Source organism: Oncorhynchus nerka, unplaced genomic scaffold (assembly GCF_034236695.1).
Source record: "Oncorhynchus nerka isolate Pitt River unplaced genomic scaffold, Oner_Uvic_2.0 unplaced_scaffold_3161, whole genome shotgun sequence".
Lineage (NCBI taxonomy): Eukaryota > Metazoa > Chordata > Actinopteri > Salmoniformes > Salmonidae > Oncorhynchus > Oncorhynchus nerka.
Genome location: NW_027038139.1, coordinates 2057 through 25543, shown reverse-complemented (window position 1 = coordinate 25543; position 23487 = coordinate 2057). Strand labels below are relative to the sequence as shown.

At 48.2% G+C, this 23487-nt stretch overlaps 1 protein-coding gene across 1 annotated transcript; it reads left to right on the top strand.

The window, feature by feature from the left end:
- The first annotated feature begins 1106 nt into the window (after positions 1 to 1106).
- On the top strand, positions 1107 to 18787 carry LOC135566834 (conserved oligomeric Golgi complex subunit 1-like). Its single transcript, XM_065014436.1, has 6 exons — positions 1107 to 1146; positions 1638 to 1799; positions 11107 to 11231; positions 11842 to 11950; positions 16326 to 16435; positions 18705 to 18787. Exons 2-6 carry the CDS (start codon positions 1746 to 1748, stop codon positions 18742 to 18744), a joined length of 438 nt encoding a protein of 145 aa, XP_064870508.1. The 5' UTR covers positions 1107 to 1146; positions 1638 to 1745; the 3' UTR covers positions 18745 to 18787.
- Positions 18788 to 23487: the final 4700 nt, after the last annotated feature.

The following is a 23487-nucleotide window of genomic DNA, read 5'->3' as shown; positions in this document are numbered from 1 at the left end:
GGATCCGATTCAAATTTGGAAAGGGGGCTGATCCTAGACCAGTTCTATGAATGAATACTGGTCCTATTAGATTACATGGACAGGACCTGATCCTAGACCAGCTTATGAATACCTGGTCCTATTGATTACATGGACAGGGGGACTTCCGGTCTATGACTCTGAATTTAGATTACATGGACAGGGGACCTGATCTTAGACCAGTTCTATGACTGAATACTGGTCCTATTAGATTACATGGACAGGGGACCTGATCCTAGACCAGCTCTATGACTGAATACTGGTCCTATTAGATTACATGGACAGGGGGACCTGATCCTAGACCAGCTCTATGACTGAATACTGGTCCTATTAGATTACATGGACAGGGGACCTGATCCTAGACCAGCTCTATGACTCTGAATACTGGTCCTATTAGATTACATGGACAGGGGACCTGATCTAGACCAGCTCTATGACTGAATACTGGTCCTATTAGATTACATGGACAGGGGGACCTGATCCTGGACCAGCTCTATGACTGAATACTGGTCCTATTAGATTACATGGACAGGGGTTCCTGATCCTAGACCAGCTCTATGACTGAATACTGGTCTATTAGATTACATGGACAGGGGACCTGATCTAGACCAGCTCTATGACTGAATACTGGTCCTATTAGATTACATGGACAGGGGACCTGATCCTAGACCAGCTCTATGACTGAATACTGGTCCTATTAGATTACATGGACAGGGGGACCTGATCCTGGACCAGCTCTATGACTCTGAATACTGGTCCTATTAGATTACATGGACAGGGGACCTGATCCTAGACCAGCTCTCTGGGAGGCTTGATACAAACAGAGTTTTGTTGTCTAAGAATGTCAGACAAACTTCAACAATCAGTTTGAAATGAAATCACAACTCAGTCTATTTAGGCCGAGCCATCCTTCCTTTGTTGTCATGTCTTTTATTACCTTACCCCTGGTCTCCCCTCTCCCTCCTCTCTCTCTCCCCCAAGGCGCTGGTGGGTCGGTTCCCGACCTCGCTGCACGCCCAGAGTCTGCCGGAGACTATCCTAGCAACGCCACCAACTGGGAGGAGCTGAGATCAGGAAGAGGCGAGTCAGGGAGCAGCGTCACCTCCAAGATCAAGACTTCCTGTCCAGGTAAGAGTGATGTTATGACATCATCACCAGCTCAGCAGGACCTGACCAGTAGTGTCTCACAGACAGGAGAAAGGATTTTCAAATAGAAAAATTAACACTGAGATGCTGCAATATTATCTCTCCCTCTCCCTCCCTCTGTCTCACTCCCCCACTCTCTCTCTCACTCCCCTCTCTCTCTCCTCCCCCTCTCTCTCTCTCCTCCCCCTCTCTCTCTCTCACTCCCCCTCTCTCTCTCTCTCCCTCTCTCTCTCTCACTCCCCCTCTCTCTCTCACTCCCCCTCTCTCTCTCTCACTCCTCCCCCTCTCTCTCTCTCTCTCCCCTCTCTCTCTCTCCTCACCCCCCTCTCTCTCTCTCACTCCCCCCCTCTCTCTCACTCCCCCCTCTCTCTCTCACTCCCCCTCTCTCTCGGTCTTCCTCTCTCTCTCTCTCTCTCACTCCCCCTCTCTCTGTCTTCCTCCCCCTCTCTCTCTCTCTCTCTCTCCCCCCATAGCCGTCGTGGTTTGTCCAGTCTCTGCTGTTCCACCTGTGTCTGGAGGTGAATGGTGTAGGGGGTCATGCTGTGCCCGGCCCCACCCTACAGGAATTACTACAAGGCTGCATGGACCTGGTGCTGCACCAGCACCAGAACCTCATACACACAGCGCAGGACAAGGTAACACACACACAGCGCAGGACAAGGTAACACACACACAGTGCAGGACAAGGTAACACATACACTCACACACACAGCGCAGGACAAGGTAACACACACAGCGCAGGACAAGGTAACACACACACACACGCAGGACAAGGTAACACACACACACACCAGGACAAGTTAAACACACACACACGCAGGACAAGGTAACACACACACACACAGGACAAGGTAACACACACACACACACAGGACAAGGTAACACACACACACACAGCGCAGGACAAGGTAACACACACAGCGCAGGACAAGGTAACACACACACAGCGCAGGACAAGGTAACACACACACACAGCGCAGGACAAGGTAACACACACACAGCGCAGGACAGGTAACACACACACACAGCGCAGGACAAGGTAACACACACACACAGCGCGCAGGACAAGGTAACACACACAGCACAGGAGAAGGTAACACACAGCGCAGGACAAGGTAACACACACAGCGCGCAGGACAAGGTAACACACACACACACAGCTGGGACAAGGTAACACACACACACACAGCGCAGGACAAGGTGGCACACACAGCGCAGGACAAGGTAACACACACAGCGCAGGACAAGGTAACACACACACACACACACACAGCGCAGGACAAGGTAACACACACACACAGAGCAGGACAAGGTAACACACACACACACACACACACAGAGCAGGGACAAGGTAAACACACACACACACACAGAGCAGGACAAGGTAACACACACACACACAGAGCAGGACAAGGTAACACACACACACAGCGCAGGACAAGGTAACACACACACACAGCGCAGGACAAGGTAACACACACAGCGCAGGACAAGGTAACACACACACACACACACAGCGCAGAACAGGGTAACACACACACACACACACAGAGCAGGACAAGGTAACACACACACACAGCGCAGGACATGGTAACACACACACACAGTGCAGGACAAGGTAACACACACACACACACACACAGCACAGGACAAGGTAACACACACACAGCGCAGGACATGGTAACACACACACACACACAGCACAGGACAAGGTAACACACACACACACACAGCACAGGACAAGGTAACACACACACAGCACAGGACAAGGTAACACACACACAGCGCAGGACAAGGTAACACACACACACAGCGCAGGACAAGGTAACACACACACACAGCGCAGGACAAGGTAACACACACACACACACACAGCACAGGACAAGGTAACACACACACACACACAGCACAGGACAAGGTAACACACACACAGCGCAGGACAAGGTAACACACACACACAGCGCAGGACAAGGTAACACACACACACACACAGCACAGGACAAGGTAACACACACACACAGCGCAGGACAAGGTAACACACACACACAGCGCAGGACAAGGTAACACACACACACAGCACAGGACAAGGTAACACACACACAGCACAGGACAAGGTAACACACACACACAGCGCAGGACAAGGTAACACACACACACAGCGCAGGACAAGGTAACACACACACACAGCGCAGGACAAGGTAACACACACACAGCGCAGGACAAGGTAACACACACACACACACAGCGCAGGACAAGGTAACACACACACACAGCGCAGGACAAGGTAACACACACACACAGCGCAGGACAAGGTAACACACACACACACACACACACAGCACAGGACAAGGTAACACACACACACACACAGCACAGGACAAGGTAACACACACACAGCGCAGGACAAGGTAACACACACACACACAGAGCAGGACAAGGTAACACACACACACAGCGCAGGACAAGGTAAACACACAGCGCAGGACAAGGTAACACACACACAGCGCAGGACAAGGTAACACACACACACAGCGCAGGACAAGGTAACACACACACACAGCGCAGGACAAGGTAACACACACACACAGCGCAGGACAAGGTAACACACACACACAGCGCGCAGGACAAGGTAACACACACACACAGCGCGCAGGACAAGGTAACACACACACAGCACAGGAGAAGGTAACACACACAGCGCAGGACAAGGTAACACACACACACAGCGCAGGACAAGGTAACACACACACACACAGCGCAGGACAAGGTAACACACACAGCGCAAGGACAAGGTAACACACACACAGCGCAAGGACAAGGTAACACACACACACACACACAGCGCAGGACAAGGTAACACACACACACAGAGCAGGACAGGTAACACACACACACACACACACAGAGCAGGACAAGGTAACACACACACACACACACAGAGCAGGACAAGGTAACACACACACACACAGAGCAGGACAAGGTAACACACACACACAGCGCAGGACAGGTAACACACACACACGCAGGACAATTAACACACACACAGCGCAGGACAAGGTAACACACACACACACAGGCGCAGGACAAGCGCAGAACAGGGTAACACACACACACACAGAGCAGGACAAGGTAACACACACACAGCGCAGGACATGGTAACACACACACAGTGCAGGACAAGGTAACACACACAGCACAGACAAGGTAACACACACACAGCGCATGACATGGTAACACACACACACACACAGCACAGGACAAGGTAACACACACACACACACAGCACAGGACAAGGTAACACACACACACACAGCACAGGACAAGGTAACACACACACACACACAGCACAGGACAAGGTACACACACACACAGCACAGGACAAGGTAACACACACACAGCACAGGACAAGGTAACACACACAGCGCAGGACAAGGTAACACACACACACAGCGCAGGACAAGGTAACACACACACACAGCGCAGGACAAGGTAACACACACACAGCGCAGGACAAGGTAACACACACACACACACACACAGCACAGGACAAGGTAACACACACACACAGGACAAGGTAACACACACACAGGAGGACAAGGTAACACACACACACAGCGCAGGACAAGGTAACACACACACACACAGCAGCACAGGACAAGGTAACACACACACACAGCACAGGACAAGGTAACACACACACACAGCGCAGGACAAGGTAACACACACACACACGCAGGACAAGGTAACACACACACAGGACAAGGTAACACACACACACAGGACAAGGTAACACACACACAGCACAGACAAGGTAACACACACACACAGCGCAGGACAAGGTAACACACACACAGCGCAGGACAAGGTAACACACACACACAGCGCAGGGCGCAGGACAAGGTAACACACACACAGCGCAGGACAAGGTAACACACACACAGCGCAGGACAAGGTAACACACACACACAGCGCAGGACAAGGTAACACACACACACACAGCGCAGGACAAGGTAACACACACACACAGCGCAGGACAAGGTAACACACACACACACACACACAGAGCAGGACAAGGTAACACACACACACACACACAGAGCAGGACAAGGTAACACACACAGCGCAGGACAAGGTAACACACACACAGCGCAGGACAAGGTAACACACACACACAGTGCAGGACAAGGTAACACACACAGCGCAGGACAAGGTAACACACACACACACAGCGCAGGACAAGGTAAATACACACACACACAGCAGGACAAGGTAACACACACACACACACAGCGCAGGACAAGGTAACACACACACACACACACACAGCGCAGGACAAGGTAACACACACACACACAGCGCAGGACAAGGTAACACACACACACAGCGCAGGACAAGGTAACACACACACACAGCGCGCAGGACAAGGTAAATACACACACACAGAGCAGGACAAGGTAACACACACACACACAGAGCAGGACAAGGTAACACACACACACAGAGCAGGACAAGAACACACACACAGCAGGACAAGGTAACACACACAGCGCAGGACAAGGTAACACACACACACACAGCGCAGGACAAGGTAACACACACACACAGCGCAGGACAAGGTAACACACACACACACAGCGCAGGACAAGGTAACACACACACACACAGCAGGACAAGGTCACACACACACACAGCGCAGGACAAGGTAACACACACACACACACACACACACACACAGACAAGGTAACACACACACACACACACAGAGCAGGACAAGGTAACACACACACACAGCGCAGGACAAGGTAACACACACACACAGAGCAGGACAAGGTAACACACACACAGCGCAGGACAAGGTAACACACACACACAGCGGACAGGGACACAGGTAACACACACACACAGTGCAGGACAAGGTAACACACACACACAGCGCAGGACAAGGTAACACACACACACAGCGCAGGACAAGGTAACACACACAGCGCAGGACAAGGTAACACACACACACACAGCGCAGGACAAGGTAACACACACACACACAGCGCAGGACAAGGTAACACACACACACACAGCGCAGGACAAGGTAACACACACACACACAGCGCAGGACAAGGTAACACACACACACACACAGCGCAGGACAAGGTAACACACACACACACAGCTCAGGACAAGGTAACACACACACACAGAGCAGGACAAGGTAACACACACAGAGCAGGACAAGGTAACACACACACACACAGAGCAGGACAAGGTAACACACACACACAGAGCAGGACAAGGTAACAGCACAGGAGAAGTAACACACACACACACAGAGCAGGACAAGGTAACACACACACACAGCAGGACAAGGTAACACACACACACACAGCGCAGGACAAGGTAACACACACAGCGCAGGACAAGGTAACACACACACAGCGCAGGACAAGGTAACACACACACACACAGCGCAGGACAAGGTAACACACACACACAGAGCAGGACAAGGTAACACACACACACACACACAGAGCAGGACAAGGTAACACACACACACACACACAGAGCAGGACAAGGTAACACACACACACACACACAGAGCAGGACAAGGTAACACACACACACACAGAGCAGGACAAGGTAACACACACACACAGCGCAGGACAAGGTAACACACACACAGCGCAGGACAAGGTAACACACACACACAGCGCAGGACAAGGTAACACACACACACACACAGCGCAGGACAAGGTAACACACACACAGCGCAGAACAGGGTAACACACACACACACAGAGCAGGACAAGGTAACACACACACAGCGCAGGACATGGTAACACACACACACAGTGCAGGACAAGGTAACACACACACAGCACAGCACAGGACAAGGTAACACACACACAGCGCAGGACATGGTAACACACACACACACACAGCACAGGACAAGGTAACACACACACACACACAGCACAGGACAAGGTAACACACACACACACACAGCACAGGACAAGGTAACACACACACACACACAGCACAGGACAAGGTAACACACACACACACACAGCACAGGACAAGGTAACACACACACAGCACAGGACAAGGTAACACACACACAGCGCAGGACAAGGTAACACACACACACAGCGCAGGACAAGGTAACACACACACACAGCGCAGGACAAGGTAACACACACACACAGCGCAGGACAAGGTAACACACACACACAGCGCAGGACAAGGTAACACACACACACAGCGCAGGACAAGGTAACACACACACACACACACACACAGCACAGGACAAGGTAACACACACACACACACAGCACAGGACAAGGTAACACACACACAGCGCAGGACAAGGTAACACACACACACACACAGCACAGGACAAGGTAACACACACACACAGCGCAGGACAAGGTAACACACACACACAGCGCAGGACAAGGTAACACACACACACAGCACAGGACAAGGTAACACACACACAGCACAGGACAAGGTAACACACACACAGCACAGGACAAGGTAACACACACACACACAGCGCAGGACAAGGTAACACACACACACAGCGCAGGACAAGGTAACACACACACACAGCGCAGGACAAGGTAACACACACACAGCGCAGGACAAGGTAACACACACACACACACAGCGCAGGACAAGGTAACACACACACAGCGCAGGACAAGGTAACACACACACAGCGCAGGACAAGGTAACACACACACAGAGCGCAGGACAAGGTAACACACACACACACAGCGCAGGACAAGGTAACACACACACACAGCGCAGGACAAGGTAACACACACACACACACACAGAGCAGGACAAGGTAACACACACACACACACACAGAGCAGGACAAGGTAACACACACAGCGCAGGACAAGGTAACACACACACAGCGCAGGACAAGGTAACACACACACACAGTGCAGGACAAGGTAACACACACAGCGCAGGACAAGGTAACACACACACACACAGCGCAGGACAAGGTAACACACACACACACAGCGCAGGACAAGGTAACACACACACACACACACAGCGCAGGACAAGGTAACACACACACACACACACACAGCGCAGGACAAGGTAACACACACACACACAGCGCAGGACAAGGTAACACACACACACACAGCGCAGGACAAGGTAACACACACACACAGCGCGCAGGACAAGGTAACACACACACACAGAGCAGGACAAGGTAACACACACACACACAGAGCAGGACAAGGTAACACACACACACAGAGCAGGACAAGGTAACACACACAGCGCAGGACAAGGTAACACACACACACACAGCGCAGGACAAGGTAACACACACACACAGCGCAGGACAAGGTAACACACACACACACAGCGCAGGACAAGGTAACACACACACACACAGCGCAGGACAAGGTCACACACACACACACAGCGCAGGACAAGGTAACACACACACACACACACACACAGAGCAGGACAAGGTAACACACACACACACACACAGAGCAGGACAAGGTAACACACACACACAGCGCAGGACAAGGTAACACACACACACAGAGCAGGACAAGGTAACACACACACAGCGCAGGACAAGGTAACACACACACACAGCGCAGGACAAGGTAACACACACACACAGCGCAGGACAAGGTAACACACACACACAGCGCAGGACAAGGTAACACACACACACAGTGCAGGACAAGGTAACACACACACACAGCGCAGGACAAGGTAACACACACACACAGCGCAGGACAAGGTAACACACACAGCGCAGGACAAGGTAACACACACACACACAGCGCAGGACAAGGTAACACACACAGCGCAGGACAAGGTAACACACACACACACACAGCGCAGGACAAGGTAACACACACACACACAGCTCAGGACAAGGTAACACACACACACACAGCTCAGGACAAGGTAACACACACACACACAGAGCAGGACAAGGTAACACACACACACAGAGCAGGACAAGGTAACACACACAGAGCAGGACAAGGTAACACACACACACACAGAGCAGGACAAGGTAACACACACACACAGAGCAGGACAAGGTAACACACACACACAGAGCAGGACAAGGTAACACACACACACAGAGCAGGACAAGGTAACACACACACACAGAGCAGGACAAGGTAACACACACACACAGAGCAGGACAAGGTAACACACACACACACAGAGCAGGACAAGGTAACACACACACACACAGCGCAGGACAAGGTAACACACACACACACAGCGCAGGACAAGGTAACACACACACACAGCGCAGGACAAGGTAACACACACACACACAGCGCAGGACAAGGTCACACACACACACACAGCGCAGGACAAGGTAACACACACACACACAGCGCAGGACAAGGTAACACACACACACACACACAGAGCAGGAGAAGGTAACACACACACACACACACACACACAGAGCAGGACAAGGTAACACACACACACACAGCGCAGGACAAGGTAACACACACACACACAGAGCAGGACAAGGTAACACACACACACACAGCGCAGGACAAGGTAACACACACACACACACACACAGAGCAGGACAAGGTAACACACACACACACACACACAGAGCAGGACAAGGTAACACACACACACACAGCGCAGGACAAGGTAACACACACACACACAGAGCAGGACAAGGTAACACACACACAGCGCAGGACAAGGTAACACACACACACAGCGCAGGACAAGGTAACACACACACACAGCGCAGGACAAGGTAACACACACACACAGCGCAGGACAAGGTAACACACACACACAGCGCAGGACAAGGTAACACACACACACAGCGCAGGACAAGGTAACACACACAGCGCAGGACAAGGTAACACACACACACAGCGCAGGACAAGGTAACACACACACACACACAGCGCAGGACAAGGTAACACACACACACACAGCGCAGGACAAGGTAACACACACACACACACAGCGCAGGACAAGGTAACACACACACACACACAGCGCAGGACAAGGTAACACACACACACAGCGCAGGACAAGGTAACACACACACACACACAGCGCAGGACAAGGTAACACACACACACACAGCTCAGGACAAGGTAACACACACACACACAGCGTAGGACAAGGTAACACACACACACAGCTCAGGACAAGGTAACACACACAGCTCAGGACAAGGTAACACACACACACACACAGAGCAGGACAAGGTAACACACACACACAGAGCAGGACAAGGTAACACACACAGAGCAGGACAAGGTAACACACACACACAGAGCAGGACAAGGTAACACACACACAGAGCAGGACAAGGTAACACACACACACAGAGCAGGACAAGGTAACACACACACACAGAGCAGGACAAGGTAACACACACACACAGAGCAGGACAAGGTAACACACACACACAGAGCAGGACAAGGTAACACACACACACAGAGCAGGACAAGGTAACACACACACACAGAGCAGGACAAGGTAACACACACACACAGAGCAGGACAAGGTAACACACACAGCGCAGGACAAGGTAACACACACAGCACAGGACAAGGTAACACACACACACACAGCTCAGGACAAGGTAACACACACACACACAGCTCAGGACAAGGTAACACACACACACACACACAGAGCAGGACAAGGTAACACACACACACAGAGCAGGACAAGGTAACACAGACACACAGAGCAGGACAAGGTAACACAGACACACAGAGCAGGACAAGGTAACACACACACACAGCGCAGGACAAGGTAACACACACAAACACACACACAGCGCAGGACAAGGTAACACACAGGGCTGACACTGTAATCATAGAGCACACCTGGACAATGAAATGAGTTGTCATCCTAAAGAGATGAACATCCCCCCTCTCTCTCCAGGACTGTCCGTTCCCTATGACTCAGAACAGGTCTCTACAGCTGTTATTTGACCTGAGATATCTCACTGCTACCCTGGGTACCAAACTAGAGGATGGCAGGGGCTTCCGCTCTCAACAAGACCCCAGGTACACACACACACACACACCTGGTCTCTGTGTGTTACAGGGTTCAGTAACATCCTGGTCTCTCTGTATGTTACAGGGTTCAGTAACATCCTGGTCTCTGTGTGTTACAGGGTTCAGTAACATCCTGGTCTCTCTGTATGTTACAGGGTTCAGTAACATCCTGGTCTCTGTGTGTTACAGGGTTCAGTAACATCCTGGTCTCTCTGTATGTTACATGGTTCAGTAACATCCTGGTCTCTCTGTGTGTTACAGGGTTCAGTAACATCCTGGTCTCTCTGTATGTTACAGGGTTCAGTAACATCCTGGTCTCTGTGTGTTACAGGGTTCAGTAACATCCTGGTCTCTCTGTATGTTACAGGGTTCAGTAACATCCTGGTCTCTCTGTGTGTTACAGGGTTCAGTAACATCCTGGTCTCTCTGTATGTTACAGGGTTCAGTAACATCCTGGTCTCTCTGTGTGTTACAGGGTTCAGTAACATCCTGGTCTCTCTGTATGTTACAGGGTTCAGTAACATCCTGGTCTCTCTGTATGTTACAGGGTTCAGTAACATCCTGGTCTCTCTGTATGTTACAGGGTTCAGTAACATCCTGGTCTCTCTGTATGTTACAGGGTTCAGCAGGTGTGTGATTCGCTGGAGAGCTACATTGATCCCTTTGACCTGGATGTGTTCATGCCGCCATTCAACAGCAACCTCAACCGCCTATCACAGAGGAGTTCGGTACGAATGGCCCCGCCCCCTGACGCTACTAACGTGATAGGAGACTAAAATAAATCATGATCGTCAGTGTAGTGCCGGGTTATCCCGGGTTACCCTGTGTTATTCTGATTTAGCCTGGGTTATCCTGGGTTATTCTGATTTACCCTGGGTTATCCTGGGTTACCCTGGGTTATTCTGATTTACCCTGGGTTGTCCTGGGTTATCCTGGGTTATTCTGATTTACCCTGGGTTATCCTAGGTTACCCTGGGTTATTCTGATTTACCCTGGGTTGTCCTGGGTTATTCTGATTTACCCTGGGTTATCCTGGGTTATTCTGATTTACCCTGGGTTATCCTGGGTTATTCTGATTTACCCTGGGTTGTCCTGGGTTATTCTGATTTACCCTGGGTTATCCTGGGTTACCCTGGGTTATTCTGATTTAGCCTGGGTTATCCTGGGTTATTCTGATTTACCCTGGGTTATCCTGGGTTACCCTGGGTTATTCTGATTTACCCTGGGTTGTCCTGGGTTATCCTGGGTTATTCTGATTTACCCTGGGTTATCCTAGGTTACCCTGGGTTATTCTGATTTACCCTGGGTTGTCCTGGGTTATTCTGATTTACCCTGGGTTATCCTGGGTTATTCTGATTTACCCTGGGTTATCCTGGGTTATTCTGATTTACCCTGGGTTGTCCTGGGTTATTCTGATTTACCCTGGGTTATCCTGGGTTACCCTGGGTTATTCTGATTTACCCTGGGTTGTCCTGGGTTATTCTGATTTACCCTGGGTTGTCCTGGGTTATTCTTATTTACCCTGTGTTATTCTGGGTTAGCCTGGGTTATTATGGGTTAGCCTGGGTTATCCTGGGTTATCCTGTGTTATTATGGGTTAGCCTGGGTTAGCCTGTGTTATTATGGGTTAGCCTGGGTTATCCTGTGTTATTATGGGTTAGCATGGGTTATCCTGTGTTATTATGGGTTAGCCTGTGTTATTATGGGTTAGCCTGGGTTATCCTGTGTTATTATGGGTTAGCCTGGGTTATCCTGTGTTATTATGGGTTAGTCTGGGTTATCCTGTGTTATTATGGGTTAGCCTGGGTTATCCTGTGTTATTAATGGGTTAGCCTGTGTTATTATGGGTTAGCCTGTGTTATTATGGGTTAGCCTGGGTTATCCTGTGTTATTATGGGTTAGCCTGGGTTATCCTGTGTTATTATGGGTTAGCCTGGGTTATCCTGTGTTATTATGGGTTAGCCTGTGTTATTATGGGTTAGCCTGGGTTATCCTGTGTTATTATGGGTTAGCCTGGGTTAGCCTGGGTTATCCTGTGTTATTATGGGTTAGCCTGGGTTATCCACTGTGTATTGATCGTTCAGTAACTTTGGTCACAATTTGTAGCTCTCTCAGAGGTGCTGTTGGGGATTCAGATGTTGTATTGACGTTGTATTGACGTTGTGATCATTTATGTGGGGTGTTTATATTGTACGATTGTGGTGTTTTGGTTGCGTTAAGGTTGTTGTGCGAACATTGTGATAATGTTGTAATAACATTTAAAAGGGATTTTCCAGGTCAACAAAACAAAACAAAAAGAAGAGAGAAATGGTTGATAGTAACGGAGAAAATGTCCAACTTCGGCCTCTTCTCTGAGAAGGCTGTTATATCATAATGACACAGCACCAAATGTTCTGTAAACACCGGCTGAGAGGCTCGTAGGATTTCACAGCCGCTACAGATCACAGTGTTACAGATCACAGTGTTACAGATCACAGTGTTACAGATCACAGTGTTACAGATCACAGCCGCTACAGATCACAGCCGCTACAGATCACAGCCGCTACAGATCACAGCCGCTACAGATCACAGCGTTACAGATCACAGCGTTACAGATCACAGTGTTACAGATCACAGTGTTACAGATCACAGTGTTACAGATCACAGTGTTACAGATCACAGCCGCTACAGATCACAGTGTTACAGATCACAGTGTTACAGATCACAGTGTTACAGATCAGTGTTACAGATCACAGTGTTACAGATCACAGTGTTACAGATCACAGCCGCTACAGATCACAGTGTTACAGATCACAGTGTTACAGATCACAGTGTTACAGATCACAGTGTTACAGATCACAGTGTTACAGATCACAGCCGCTACAGATCACAGTGTTACAGATCACAGCCGCTACAGATCACAGTGTTACAGATCACAGTGTTACAGATCACAGTGTTACAGATCACAGTGTTACAGATCACAGCCGCTACAGATCACAGTGTTACAGATCACAGTGTTACAGATCACAGTGTTACAGATCACAGTGTTACAGATCACAGCTTTACAGATCACAGTGTTACAGATCACAGCCGTTACAGATCACAGCCGTTACAGATCACAGCCGCTACAGATCACAGCCGCTACAGATCACAGTGTTACAGATCACAGTGTTACAGATCACAGCCGTTACAGATCACAGCCGCTACAGATCACAGCCGCTACAGATCACAGTGTTACAGATCACGGTGTTACAGATCACGGTGTTACAGATCACGGTGTTACAGATCACAGTGTTACAGATCACAGCCGCTACAGATCAGTGTTACAGATCACAGTGTTACAGATCACAGTGTTACAGATCACAGTGTTACAGATCACAGCCGCCACAGATCACAGCGTTACAGATCACAGCTTTACAGATCACAGCTTTACAGATCACAGCGCTACAGATCACAGCGTTACAGATCACAGCCGCTACAGATCACAGCGTTACAGATCAGTGTTACAGATCACGGTGTTACAGATCAGTGTTACAGATCACGGTGTTACAGATCACGGCGTTACAGATCACGGTGTTACAGATCACAGTGTTACAGATTACAGTGTTACAGATTACAGTGTTACAGATTACGGTGTTACAGATCACGGCGTTACAGATCACAGTGTTACAGATCACGGTGTTACAGATCACAGTGTTACAGATTACAGTGTTACAGATCACGGCGTTACAGATCACGGTGTTACAGATCAATCAGAATACAATGACAATCCTCCAGTCTGACGGCAAGTCATCAGATATGAGAACAATCCATAACATACAGCATGGAGTCTAGTGATCATCAACTCACATCCTCTACAACCACAACACCGGAAATCATGGAGTCTAGTGACCATCAACTCACATCCTCTACAACCACAACACTGGAAATCATGGAGTCTAGTGACCATCAACTCACATCCTCTACAACCACAACACTGGAAATCATGGAGTCTAGTGACCATCAACTCACATCCTCTACAACCACAACACTGAAAATCATGGAATCTAGTGACCATCAACTCACATCCTGTTCAACCACAACACTGGAAATCATGGAGTCTAGTGACCATCAACTCACATCCTCTACAACCACAACACTGGAAATCATGGAGTCTAGTGACCATCAACTCACATCCTGTACAACCACAACACTGGAAATCATGGAGTCTAGTGATCAACTCACATCCTGTACAACCACAACACTGGAAATCATGGAGTCTAGTGATCAACTCACATCCTCTACAACCACAACACTGGAAATCATGGAGTCTAGTGACCAACTCACATCCTGTATAACCACAACACTGGAAATCATGGAGTCTAGTGACCATCAACTCACATCCTCTACAACCACAACACTGGAAATCATGGAGTCTAGTGACCAACAACTCACATCCTGTACAACCACAACACTGGAAATCATGGAGTCTAGTGACCAACAACTCACATCCTGTACAACCACAACACTGGAAATCATGGAGTCTAGTGACCAACAACTCACATCCTCTACAACCACAACACTGGAAATCATGGAGTCTAGTGACCAACAACTCACATCCTGTACAACCACAACACTGGAAATCATGGAGTCTAGTGACCATCAACTCACATCCTCTACAACCACAACACTGGAAATCATGGAGTCTAGTGACCAACTCACATCCTCTACAACCACATCACTGGAAATCATGGAGTCTAGTGATCAACTCACATCCTCTACAACCACATCACTGGAAATCATGGAGTCTAGTGATCAACTCACATCCTCAACACTGGAAATCATGGGAGTCTAGTGATCAACTCACATCCTCTACAACCACAACACTGGAAATCATGGAGTCTAGTGATCAACTCACATCCTCTACAACCACAACACCGGAAGTCGTGTGATTTACACACAGGGGAAATGTAGCAATATGCTAAAGCCCTGTGTTAATGACTTAATTCTCTTTAAATGTCCCCATTCCAAACCCTGTTAATGACTTAATTCTCTTTAAATGTCCCCATTCCAAACCCTGTTAATGACTTAATTCTCTTTAAATGTCCCCATTCCAAACACCGTGTTAATGTTGTGTGGTTCCAGGTGTTGTTGGGGTTGTTGACGGGGACAGAGAAGCAGTTTGTTTCCCGTGGTAACAGCGCGGCCTCTCAGGAACCCTACAACATCCTGCCGCTGGCCAGCACCCAGATCAGGTGACTACACACACCAGGACACACACCAGAACCCAGATCAGGTGACTACACACACCAGGACACACACCAGAACCCAGATCAGGTGACAACACACACCAGGACAGACACCAGCACCCAGATCAGGTGACGACACACACCAGCACCCAGATCAGGTGACTACACACACCAGGACACACACCAGCACCCAGATCAGGTGACTACACACACCAGCACCCAGATCAGGTGACTACACACACCAGGACACACACCAGCACCCAGATCAGGTGACTACACACACCAGGACACACACCAGCACCCAGATCAGGTGACTACACACACCAGGACACACACCAGCACCCAGATCAGGTGACTACACACACCAGGACACACACCAGGACACATATTCATTAATAGAAAGTTCTGATATTGGATCACTGGACAGGTGGGAACTGATCCTAGACCAGCTCTATGACTGAATCCTGATCCTATTAGATTACATGGACAGGGGGACCTGATCCGAGACCAGCTCTATTGACTGAATACTGGTCCTATTAGATTACATGGACAGGGGGACCTGATCCGAGACCAGCTCTATGACTGAATACTGGTCCTATTAGATTACATGGACAGGGGGGACCTGATCCTAGACCAGCTCTATGACTGAATACTGGTCCTATTAGATTACATGGACAGGGGGGACCTGATCCTAGACCAGCTCTATGACTGAATACTGGTCCTATTAGATTACATGGACAGGTAGGACCTGATCCTAGACCAGCACTTTTACCTTGAGATGCCTTATGAGTAGGCTACAGGTCCATTAGTATTATAGCCCAGTACCCTGTCTATAGGCTACAGGTCCATTAGTATTATAGCCCAGTACCCTGTCTATAGGCTACATGTCCATTAGTATTATAGCCCAGTACCCTGTCTATAGGCTACAGGTCCATTAGTATTATAGCCCAGTACCCTGTCTATAGGCTACAGGTCCATTAGTATTATAGGTCCAGTACCCTGTCTATAGGCTACAGGTCCAGTATTATATAGCCCAGTACCCTGTCTATAGGCTACAGGTCCATTAGTATTATAGCCCAGTATTATAGCCCAGTAGTATTATAGCCACCCTGTCTATAGGCTACAGGTCCATTAGTATTATAGCCCAGTACCCTGTCTATAGGCTACAGGTCCATTAGTATTATAGCCCAGTACCCTGTCTATAGGCTACAGGTCCATTAGTATTATAGCCCAGTACCCTGTCTATAGGCTACAGGTCCATTAGTATTATAGCCATTAGTATTATAGCCCAGTACCCTGTCTATAGGCTACAGGTCCATTAGTATTATAGCCCAGTACCCTGTCTATAGGCTACAGGTCCATTAGTATTATAGCCCAGTACCCTCTATAGTCTATAGGCTACAGGTCCATTAGTATTATAGCCCAGTACCCTGTCTATAGGCTACAGGTCCATTAGTATTATAGCCCAGTACCCTGTCTATAGGCTACAGGTCCATTAGTATTATAGCCCAGTACCCTGTCTATAGGCTACAGGTCCATTAGTATTATAGCCCAGTACCCTGTCTATAGGCTACAGGTCCATTAGTATTATAGCCCAGTACCCTGTCTATAGGCTACAGGTCCATTAGTATTATAGCCCAGTACCCTGTCTATAGGCTACAGGTCCATTAGTATTATAGCCCAGTACCCTGTCTATAGGCTACAGGTCCATTAGTATTATAGCCCAGTACCCTGTCTATAGGCTACAGGTCCATTAGTATTAGTAGCCCAGGTCCACCCTGTCTATAGGCTACAGGTCCATTAGTATTATAGCCCAGTACCCTGTCTATAGGCTACAGGTCCATTAGTATTATAGCCCAGTACCCTGTCTATAGGCTACAGGTCCATTAGTATTATAGCCCAGTACCCTGTCTATAGGCTACAGGTCCAGTGTTATAGCCCAGTACCCTGTCTATAGGCTACAGGTCCATTAGTATTATAGCCCAGTACCCTGTCTATAGGCTACAGGTCCATTAGTATTATAGCCCAGTACCCTGTCTATAGGCTACAGGTCCATTAGTATTATAGCCCAGTACCCTGTCTATAGGCTACAGGTCCATTCAGTATTATAGCCCAGTACCCTGTCTATAGGCTACAGGTCCATTAGTGTTATAGCCCAGTACCCTGTCTATAGGCTACAGGTCCAGGTCCATTAGTCCATTAGTAGCCCAGTACCCTGTCTATAGGCTACAGGTCCAGATGTATTTTAACCCAGTACCCTGTCTCTGTTCTCCAGGTTTGGGCTGTTACCTCTGAGCATGACCAACTCCCCGTAAAACCAAGTCCTCCACACAGGGAACTGACATCACACGCCCACTGGTGAGTCACATGGACAGACGAGTGGGGGTGTTGGGGGAGGACGGACGGACGGACCGGTGGGGGGGGTTGGGGAGGGGGACCGGTGGGGGGAGGACGGGGACCGGTGGGGAGGACGGACGGACCGGTGGGGGGTGTTGGGGGAGGACGGACGGACCGGTGGGGGGGGGTGTTGGGGAGGACGGACGGACCGGTGGGGGGTGTTGGGGACGGACCGGTGGGGGGTGTTGGGGGAGGACGGACGGACCGGTGGGGGGGTGTTGGGGGAGGACGGACGGACCGGTGGGGGGTGTTGGGGGAGGACGGACGGACCGGTGGGGGGGGTTTGGGGAGGGGTAGGACTGGCGGGGGGACGGGACGGGGTCTGAGGTTGAACATATAGCTGAGGTTTTCATATAAACCTGCCTGTATGAATGTCAACCTCACCTCAAGTTTCAGTCTGTTTTTAACCTTGGCCATGTCTGTTGATTTCCTACGATGTGTATCATGATGTTTTATCTCTGCTTTTCCAGCTGTTTTGAGGGCAACAGACCCAGGACAGCAGCAACAGGTCATTGTGTGTGTGGGGTATCTTTAGTGTGTGTGTGTGGGTGGTATCTTTAGTGTGTGTGGGTGGTATCTTTAGTGTGTGTGGGTGGTATCTTTAGTGTGTGTGTGGGTGGTATCTTTAGTGTGTGTGTGGGTGGTATCTTTAGTGTGTGTGTGTGGGGTATCTTTAGTGTGTGTGTGGGTGGTATCTTTAGTGTGTGTGTGGGTGGTATCTTTAGTGTGTGTGTGGGTGGTATCTTTAGTGTGTGTGGGTGGTATCTTTAGTGTGTGTGGGTGGTATCTTTAGTGTAAGTGTGTGTGGTGGTATCTTTAGTGTAAGTGTGTGTGGTGGTATCTTTAGTGTGTGTGTGGGTGGTATCTTTAGTGTGTGTGTGGGTGGTATCTTTAGTGTGTGTGGGTGGTATCTTTAGTGTGTGTGGGTGGTATCTTTAGTGTGTGTGGGTGGTATCTTTAGTGTGTGTGTGGGTGGTATCTTTAGTGTGTGTGTGGGTGGTATCTTTAGTGTGTGTGTGGGTGGTATCTTTAGTGTAAGTGTGTGTGGTGGTATCTTTAGTGTGTGTGGGTGGTATCTTTAGTGTGTGTGGGTGGTATCTTTAGTGTGTGTGGGTGGTATCTTTAGTGTGTGTGTGGGTGGTATCTTTAGTGTGTGTGTGTGGGTGGTATCTTTAGTGTGTGTATGTGGTATCTTTAGTGTGTGTGTGTGGGGTATCTTTAGTGTGTGTGTGGGTGGTATCTTTAGTGTGTGTGTGGGTGGTATCTTTAGTGTGTGTGTGGGTGGTATCTTTAGTGTGTGTGTGGGTGGTATCTTTAGTGTGTGTGGTGTCTTTAGTGTGTGTGGTATCTTTAGTGTGTGTAGTGTCTTTAGTGTGTGTAGTGTCTTTAGTGTGTGTGGTGTCTTTAGTGTGTGTAGTGTCTTTAGTGTGTGGTGTCTTTAGTGTGTGTAGTGTCTTTAGTGTGTGTAGTGTCTTTAGTGTGTGTAGTGTCTTTAGTGTGTGTGGTGTCTTTAGTGTGTGTGGTGTCTTTAGTGTGTGTAGTGTCTTTAGTGTGTGTAGTGTCTTTAGTGTGTAGTGTCTTTAGTGTGTGTGGTGTCTTTAGTGTGTGTAGTGTCTTTAGTGTGTGTAGTGTCTAGTGTGTGTAGTGTCTTTAGTGTGTGTAGTGTCTTTAGTGTGTAGTGTCTTTAGTGTGTGTAGTGTCTTTAGTGTGTGTAGTGTCTTTAGTGTGTAGTGTCTTTAGTGTGTGTAGTGTCTTTAGTGTGTAGTGTCTTTAGTGTGTGTAGTGTCTTTAGTGTGTGTAGTGTCTTTAGTGTGTAGTGTCTTTAGTGTGTGTAGTGTCTTTAGTGTGTGTAGTGTCTTTAGTGTGTAGTGTCTTTAGTGTGTAGTGTCTTTAGTGTGTGTAGTGTCTTTAGTGTGTGTAGTGTCTTTAGTGTGTGTGGTGTCTTTAGTGTGTGTGGTGTCTTTAGTGTGTGTGGTGTCTTTAGTGTGTGTAGTGTCTTTAGTGTGTGTAGTGTCTTTAGTGTGTGTAGTGTCTTTAGTGTGTGTGGTATCTTTAGTGTGTGGTGTCTTTAGTGTGTGTAGTGTCTTTAGTGTGTGTAGTGTCTTTAGTGTGTGTAGTGTCTTTAGTGTGTGTGGTATCTTTAGTGTGTGTAGTGTCTTTAGTGTGTGTAGTGTCTTTAGTGTGTGTGGTGTCTTTAGTGTGTGTGGGTGGTATCTTTAGTGTGTGTGGGTGGTATCTTTAGTGTGTGTGGGTGGTATCTTTAGTGTGTGTGTGGGTGGTATCTTTAGTGTGTGTCTGGGTGGTATCTTTAGTGTAAGTGTGTGTGGTGGTATCTTTAGTGTAAGTGTGTGTGGTGGTATCTTTAGTGTGTGTGTGGGTGGTATCTTTAGTGTGTGTGTGGGTGGTATCTTTAGTGTGTGGGTGGTATCTTTAGTGTGTGTATGTGGTATCTTTAGTGTGTGTGTGGGTGGTATCTTTAGTGTGTGTGTGGGTGGTATCTTTAGTGTGTGTGTGGGTGGTATCTTTAGTGTGTGTGTGGGTGGTATCTTTAGTGTGTGTGTGTGGGGTATCTTTAGTGTGTGTGGGTGGTATCTTTAGTGTGTGTGTGTGGGGTATCTTTAGTGTGTGTGTGGGTGGTATCTTTAGTGTGTGTGTGGGTGGTATCTTTAATGTGTGTGTGGGTGGTATCTTTAATGTGTGTGTGGGTGGTATCTTTAGTGTGTGTGTGGGTGGTATCTTTAGTGTGTGTGTAGTGTCTTTAGTGTGTGTAGTGTCTTTAGTGTGTGTAGTGTCTTTAGTGTGTGTGGTGTCTTTAGTGTGTGTAGTGTCTTTAGTGTGTGTAGTGTCTTTAGTGTGTGTAGTGTCTTTAGTGTGTGTGGTGTCTTTAGTGTGTGTAGTGTCTTTAGTGTGTGTAGTGTCTTTAGTGTGTGTATCTTTAGTGTCTTTTAGTGTGTGTGTGTCTTTAGTGTGTGTAGTGTCTTTAGTGTGTGTAGTGTCTTTAGTGTGTGTGGTGTCTTTAGTGTGTGTAGTGTCTTTAGTGTGTGGTGTCTTTAGTGTGTGTAGTGTCTTTAGTGTGTGTGGTGTCTTTAGTGTGTGTAGTGTCTTTAGTGTGTGTAGTGTCTTTAGTGTGTGTGGTGTCTTTAGTGTGTGTAGTGTCTTTAGTGTGTGTAGTGTCTTTAGTGTGTGTGGTATCTTTAGTGTGTGTGGTGTCTTTAGTGTGTGTGGTGTCTTTAGTGTGTGTCTTTAGGTGTGTGGTATCTTTAGTGTGTGTAGTGTCTTTAGTGTGTGTGGTGTCTTTAGTGTGTGTGGTGTCTTTAGTGTGTGTGGTGTCTTTAGTGTGTGTGTAGTGTCTTTAGTGTGTGTAGTGTCTTTAGTGTGTATGTCTTTAGTGTGTGTGGTGTCTTTAGTGTGTGTAGTGTCTTTAGTGTGTGTAGTGTCTTTAGTGTGTGTGGTGTCTTTAGTGTGTGTAGTGTCTTTAGTGTGTGGTGTCTTTAGTGTGTGTGGTGTCTTTAGTGTGTGTGGTGTCTTTAGTGTGTGTGGTGTCTTTAGTGTGTGTAGTGTCTTTAGTGTGTGTAGTGTCTTTAGTGTGTGTAGTGTCTTTAGTGTGTGTGGTGTCTTTAGTGTGTGTGGTGTCTTTAGTGTGTGTAGTGTCTTTAGTGTGTGTGGGTGGTATCTTTAGTGTGTGTGGTATCTTTAGTGTGTGTAGTGTCTTTAGTGTGTGTAGTGTCTTTAGTGTGTGTGGGTGGTATCTTTAGTGTGTGTGGTGTCTTTAGTGTGTGTAGTGTCTTTAGTGTGTGTGGTATCTTTAGTGTGTGTGGTGTCTTTAGTGTGTGTAGTGTCTTTAGTGTGTGTAGTGTCTAGTGTGTGTGGTATCTTTAGTGTGTGTGGTGTCTTTAGTGTGTGTAGTGTCTTTAGTGTGTGTAGTGTCTTTAGTGTGTGTGGTATCTTTAGTGTGTGTGGTGTCTTTAGTGTGTGTAGTGTCTTTAGTGTGTGTAGTGTCTTTAGTGTGTGTGGTATCTTTAGTGTGTGTGGTGTCTTTAGTGTGTGTAGTGTCTTTAGTGTGTGTGGTATCTTTAGTGTGTGTGGTGTCTTTAGTGTGTGTAGTGTCTTTAGTGTGTGTGGTGTCTTTAGTGTGTGTGGTGTCTTTAGTGTGTGTGGTGTCTTTAGTGTGTGGTGTCTTTAGTGTGTGTAGTGTCTTTAGTGTGTGTGGTGTCTTTAGTGTGTGTAGTGTCTTTAGTGTGTGTAGTGTCTTTAGTGTGTGTAGTGTCTTTAGTGTGTGTAGTGTCTTTAGTGTGTGTAGTGTCTTTAGTGTGTGTAGTGTCTTTAGTGTGTGTAGTGTCTTTAGAGTGTGTGGTGTCTTTAGTGTGTGTGGTGTCTTTAGTGTGTAGTGTCTTTAGTGTGTGGTGTCTTTAGTGTGTGGTGTCTTTAGTGTGTGTAGTGTCTTTAGTGTGTAGTGTCTTTAGTGTGTGTAGTGTGTGTAGTGTCTTTAGTGTGTGTAGTGTCTTTAGTGTGTGTAGTGTCTTTAGTGTGTGTAGTGTCTTTAGTGTGTGTAGTGTCTTTAGTGTGTAGTGTCTTTAGTGTGTGGTGTCTTTAGTGTGTGGTGTCTTTAGTGTGTAGTGTCTTTAGTGTGTGTAGTGTCTTTAGTGTGTGGTGTCTTTAGT

Excerpts from the sequence above, each read along its gene's own strand:
- LOC135566834 (XM_065014436.1), top strand. The coding sequence starts at position 1,746 with ATGGACCTGGTGCTGCACCAGCACCAGAACCTCATACACACAGCGCAG. Across the intron at positions 1,800-11,106 it reads TACACACAGCGCAGGACAAG|GACTGTCCGTTCCCTATGAC; the intron begins GTAACACACACA and ends CTCTCTCTCCAG. Across the intron at positions 11,232-11,841 it reads CGCTCTCAACAAGACCCCAG|GGTTCAGCAGGTGTGTGATT; the intron begins GTACACACACAC and ends TGTATGTTACAG.